Source organism: Cryptomeria japonica, chromosome 7 (assembly GCF_030272615.1).
Source record: "Cryptomeria japonica chromosome 7, Sugi_1.0, whole genome shotgun sequence".
Lineage (NCBI taxonomy): Eukaryota > Viridiplantae > Streptophyta > Pinopsida > Cupressales > Cupressaceae > Cryptomeria > Cryptomeria japonica.
In genome coordinates this window covers 667120107-667126411 of record NC_081411.1, presented here as the reverse complement: position 1 = coordinate 667126411, position 6305 = coordinate 667120107, and the positions used below count along the sequence as shown (strand labels likewise).

Below are 6305 nucleotides of genomic sequence, written 5' to 3'. Positions count from 1 at the left end.
GGTATGTTTACAATAGGTACATACTGGGGCATATTTTCATGGTATGGTGTATTTTGGATCTCTCTTGTATGAACCGGGACCCGGTATCAGTGTCCATCAACACTTACCTTGTCACTTACAAGGGATATCAGTGTGCTTGAGGGTTTCCTTGCACGTACCCACAACTTTGTATCAATGTTCCTCAACACTTGCATAGTTGTGTCTAAGGAATTCTCGTTTGACTGTGAGTCAGTCCATACCTTTGGTTTCTCATGGCATCTTGGCTCCTAAAATGAGTGGTGTGGGTTACCTAGGGCAATATCAAAACCAAGTTAGCTCTCCACATGTTTTATGCACAATTCCCCCCCCCATCATTCCATACATACCTAATTCCCCACCTTCTAATAACATTATGGAGTCTTCAATTTACCCCCTCTACCCTATTCTATTTCTATCTAAGATCATTGTATTATTGTCAGCATATTCACAAAAACATTTTGCATTTAGAACGCATCACTCATTGCATTATCCATTCATTTCATCATCCACCTAAGATGCATCATTCATGTTGGTCCTCACAACTGGAATGGCAACTAGGTGATAAAACACAATTTAGAGATTGAATATCCTTGAATAGCTAACTTTTCCTGTGGCAAAGGCTCATTTAGTTATCAACCAGGGACGTAAACTTGAAATGGGCAAGCACTATATGTGCACCAAGTTCATATTGCAACCATTTATATAATTGCAGGAAAGGAAATTCTTCTTAAAGTAAACACACATAATCTCTAATAAAATAATACTTTGATCCTACACTTGGAAATTGCTTTAAACAATTGCTGTTAAAAGATAAAGTTCTAGTGAGCAGCAGGAACTACTCTACTGTTGTGGTTGCAGGAACAGACACGGGAACTGTTTCCTATGGCTGCAGGAACATACAACTACATAAACAACTATTACAAAAGTATGAAAACTAGTTAAAACATACAAAGGATTGCTCACCAAGTGGGGCCCCATTGAGTGAGTATTTCTAGAACTACAGATTACACTTATCTAATTATCCAAAATCACGTTAATCTCTTTATTTCATCTTAGCTGAAAAATACATACATAACACCAGAAAACTGTGTATCAGAAAATACTATCTTTTTCTCTGCTATCCCCAAGAGGAGAGAGATCCTTTTATTTATAGGAAAGCTTATAAAAAACTTCTAACTAACTGCCCACATTCCTACGGAATGGGTGAACAGGATTTATTGACAAAAGAAGAAGAAGAAGTCAGCACAGGACAATAGAAGAACATTTGTCCTGCAACTGAGAAAATATAGCATGATTGCCTCCTAGATCTAAGATCCACTAGGAACATTTATAAATGTCTTTATAAATCCATCTGCTGAAGAACCGGTCAAGTGATCCTGATCATAACTATATTCTTTTGACTGGGTCTGCATTGCAGTTATATACTTGATGATCTTTTGAACCGCCATTTGTCTTTACTTCACCTTTGCTGACCCTACATTAAGATATTAACATGCACAACAACATGTGTATATTCTAATGCTAACATAATATAACATAAACCATATTTATAATTAACTTTAGATATTTGCATAGACAGATCATTTGAAACCACTGTATGACATCCTTAGGTATAGGTTAAACCGGTTTCAAAAACACTTGAAAGGTATCATCTTAGGAAAAATTATAATCCAAATGTCATCTAATCATAAGACCTAGGTAGGAGTATTATATCATAAATCTATAAAAATAGAGTCATTGTTTAGGCTCATAATCTCCCCCTAACCTAACTTCTTGCTGATCCTCCAACAACAGGAAAATTTCAGATTCTGGCATTAATTCGGAAATTGCCTAGAGTAACTTGCCCAAAACTGCCATTCTTTAAGCTCCCGTAGAATTATTTCATTTTCTCCAATCTCTTCCACCTGGTACATTCTGTTGCTTCACTGTATGGTGGGTCACTGTCCCTGCAACCCATCAGTGCCCATAGGAGGATTGGAGGCTGAAAACTGAGGAGAAGCCAATGTCGTCCCTTTGTTCTTCCCAAGTGCATGTACTTGGGTGCTCTGCTTAGTGTTGCATAGTAATTTTGCACAGAGTGTGATTCGGATTGCTTTAATTCATCTGTTAGGCTATCCCAACATTGTACTATATGTTATTTTGCTTCATGTCCTTCCCTTGGAGCCATTTGGTCATATTCTTTATACACTGCTTCCCTCAGGGGTAGGATTTCCTTTGCATAGTCTGGTTCATAAACAATCTTTTTCCAATCAAAGTAAAATCTCCTGGGTTCTCTTGATTCAGCCCTTAAGGGCAATGAAAGCTCAAGTTCTTCCCTGTGATGCACCTGAAACTACTCTCCCCTTGATATTTTATTCTGCATCCATGATATAAGAGCCCTCAACTGAATATCTCCAATGTAAAGGAGAGGGTTCCAATTAACATCATTAGGGACAACATAGTTGTGGACATACAATTCACAGAGTAAGTTTTTGATTGTCGTAGGAAACGTCTAAAAAGTACTATAAAATTCTTCTGGTGTTTGCAATGAGGGACTTAAATCCCTAACAATCCTCACCATTTGGAAACTGATGTGTTGTTCTTTCAAATATAGAGAGTAGACACAAGGAGGAGCTCAATATTGCATCGGTTTTGGAACCATGGTGGCTATTGTTTCTACCTTAGCTTTAAGCTGGGCTATTTCCTTGTCCTTCTACTCAATAACCTTCTTCTGCCAGTCGATTATCATCTACATTTTTACTTTCTCCAGTTCCCAATCCTCATAAAGAGCAAGTCCCACCACATGACTAGTAAGAGAGGTAGGTGGTCTATGAATAGGTATCCTGGGTTTCTTCATTTCTACTTTACTTCCTGCTTCAATAACCTGCTCTACAATAGATGCTAAATTGTTTAGTCTCTCAAAATCTACTTCTTCCTGTGGTTACTCTATATTCGGAAGCTCCTCTTCTTTCTAAAGTTGCAGTTCCTGCTCTTCCCCCATATTTTGCAGTTCTTCCTCCTCTTCATGTTCCATTTGAGGTTCATTAGATGGAGAAGGAGGGATATCATGATGAAGAGGACTGTATTGATCTCGTTCTAGGGAGTCAATCAAGATGGTAATTTTTGGCTCAGTTGATTGGTCTTGGCTTTGATTCTTTTTACAGAGCCTACCACTACTTCTTCAAACTTTCCCTTTTCCGGCTTTAGGGCTACTTTTTGTATCCACCTCTTCAACTGCCTCAACAGTTACTGCAGGAACTGGTTTTACAATTTTTCTCTTCTTGGCCGCAGGAAGGGGTACATTCTCATTTTTACTTTTCTTGTCCTTATGCTCTATATGAACTTGGTTTTCTTTGCCCTTTTCCTCCCATGTGGCAGCCCTATTTTTTCTTGAACCTTGAGGAGGAGCCCCTAATTCAGCTTCTTTTTGTAAGGGTTCCTCTGTTGTAGGAAGATTTTGCTCAGAGGGTTTCAACGAGGATGAGGGTTCAAGAGGGGAACCAAGTTCTACAAGGTTTTCTTGTTCCTGAGATGGAAGTGGTTCCTCTATAACTATGTGCTCTACCCTAAACATTCTGGTTTCAACAAATTCATTCTAGAGCATTGGAGAAACATCTCCCAAGGATTTTTCAACTAAAAGCTTAATTAGACAATGGTGAGAAACAGAGTGAGGCCTACCTTTTCTGAGTCTCTGTTGCACTTATAGAAAGAAGGTTGTACAATAAGCTTGGAATGTTTATCCTTCTTCTGTGGTGCAGATGACTTAGGAGCTTGAAGTGATGAGAATGCAGACATGAAAACCTTCCTTCGCAAGTTAAATATTTTAAGACATACAATGCCACTGCTCTCCATTCAGGAGGAAGGGATTCTCACCTAGCTCCTTGCCTATCTACTACTAATGGGGGGTCTCCTGGATGTGTAAATTATTCCCTTGTACTGCGTGCATCCTTGGACTTTGAGTACTTCTCCCCATCTGTTGGTAGCCTAGTTACCTCTGCTATCCTTTCCTCTGTAGCCACTACTCTTAAACCGTTTACTTGAGTTTCTCCATTTGACAGTGTGCGGGTGAATTCCCTCACAATTTCTTCATTAAACTGTGTCAACTTTAAGAAATAATCCAGCCATCCGCTATTCCTAATTACTGGTTCACAATCCTAGTCCTGAAGGAGAACTTCATGGATTGTCAGCTCATGTCGAATAGGTGGACCACCCATTATAGAAATAACACTTTCAACTTTTAAAATGGCATAAATCTGCTCAGTTTCTGCACTATGTTCTATACTATAGCATACTCAATGTTTTTACTTGGTCGGAACCTAGATGCAATCTTAAAAATAACTCTAAACAGACAGAAAAGCGGAACACAAGATATCACCTCAAACTAGCAATTTTGAAAAATAAAACGCAATCGGAGAGGACATCACAATTATCAGCTAGAGTAATTATCAGTGTACTCCCCCCCCCCCCCCCCCCCGAACCTAAGGTTTGATAGGTGTCCACACATGCGGAGGAGGATTAATACAAATGACCATATGCAAAATATCATAATGAGAAGTAATATGGTTTAATTATACACATGTAGCAAAAGTAATGACACACGAGCATACCTTATATCATGTGAGAATGACTGCAGTTGAAAGATATGATGCCGCCATGCATGGAAAACAATGCAATAATGGATGAAGTGAAAAGAAAGGAATGAGTGAATACGGAATGAGATATTTATTATGCAGAAAATTACTCCCTCTAGATGTAGAAGTATTTATTAGGATCATGCGACAAAAATATTAAGATGGAGTGGTGACGGCCAAGCCATCATCAGTGGTTGTAGGAATCTCAGCATGTTGGGCAGTGGAAAACTGTCGTAGGAAGTCATCTTTGGTCAGAGTTTTATGGTAGAGGTGTAGACGATTACCATTGACTAATAATTTAAACTTAACAGGATCTATGGTAGATAATCTAATAGCACCATTAGAAAATGTGTCAACTATCTCATAAGGGCCTAACCATTTGGTCTGCAATTTGCCTAAGTTATCTTTGTACCTGGAATCATAGAGAAGAGCCCAATCACCCGGCTTGAATGATTTGTCCCTGATATAGCGATCATGCCATTTCATGCGCTGATTCTGAATAGATTCAGTATGTTGCAGGGCAGATTTCCTTATTTCATCCAAAGCATTAAGCTGTAGGATCCTTTCTTCTTGTGCTGCAGAAAGTGTCATATCTAAGGAAATAGTTGTTCTTGAAGTTTTATGTTCAAACTCAATAGGCATCATTGCTTTTGTTCCATACACCATTTGAAATGGTGTAAACCCTGTTGTAGTTTTCCAGGTGGTTCTATAAGCCCATACAACCTCAAAGAGTCTTCTACACCAATCTTTCCTATTGAGTGCTACAGTTTTTGTCAATATTGATTCAAGATCCCTGTTAGTAACCTCTGCTTGTCCATTAGCCTGTGGATGATAAGGAGTGGATTTCTTGTGCCTGACATTATATTCATTAACGAGGGTTGTGATCAGAGTAGAAGTAAACTATGCCCCTTGATCTATTACCATTTCTCTAGGAAGTCCATACCAAGTGAAGATTTCTTCATATAAGAGCTCGGCCACCTTATTATCTCAAGCATTCTTGAAGGCTTTGACCTCTACCCATTTAGTAACATAATCAGTACAAACAAGAATATAGGAGCGACCATTGGATGGTGGATCGATTGGCCCAACAAAGTCCAGTCCCCATTTGTCAAATGGCTTAACAACCACCTGAGGGTGTAGAGGCATTTCATCAGACCGAGTTGGTCTGCCCATTCTTTGACACCTGTCACATTTCCTGTTGTATTGAGTTGCATCCTTGTGCAAGGTTGGCCATTAGTACCCTATAGTTAATATCTTAAAAGTTGTTCTTTTGGCTGCAAAATGACCTCCACAAGGTTCATCATGACAGGCATGAAGTATGTCATATGTCTCATCTTCCCTTACACAACGCCTCATAACTTGATCTAGACCTATGTAAAATAAGAAATCTGAAATCCAAGCGAAGTTGAAACTCTTTTCTACCAGCAGTCTCTTTTCTTTGGGTGAGAAATGTGGGGGTGTCTTGTTAGCTGCGAGGTAGTTGGCTATGTCACCATACCATGGACTATTGGAAATGATAGAAAATAGATGCTCATCTGGAAAAGCATCATTAATGACTTCACTATTGTCTGATGTTTGAATCCTTCATAGAAAATCTGCCACCACATTTGCTTTTCCAGGCTTATCAATGATAGTAATATGCATTAATAACAACCATCTTGCTAATCTACCGGTAAT

The 6305-nt window shown here is 38.9% G+C and overlaps 1 protein-coding gene across 1 annotated transcript; it reads right to left on the bottom strand.

Annotated features, from left to right (window-relative positions):
* Window positions 1-4784: 4784 nt before the first annotated feature.
* On the bottom strand, window positions 4785-5219 carry LOC131040832 (uncharacterized). Its single transcript, XM_057973788.2, has one exon. It carries the CDS (start codon window positions 5217-5219, stop codon window positions 4785-4787), a length of 435 nt encoding a protein of 144 aa, XP_057829771.1.
* Between the last annotated feature and the right edge of the window lie 1086 nt (window positions 5220-6305).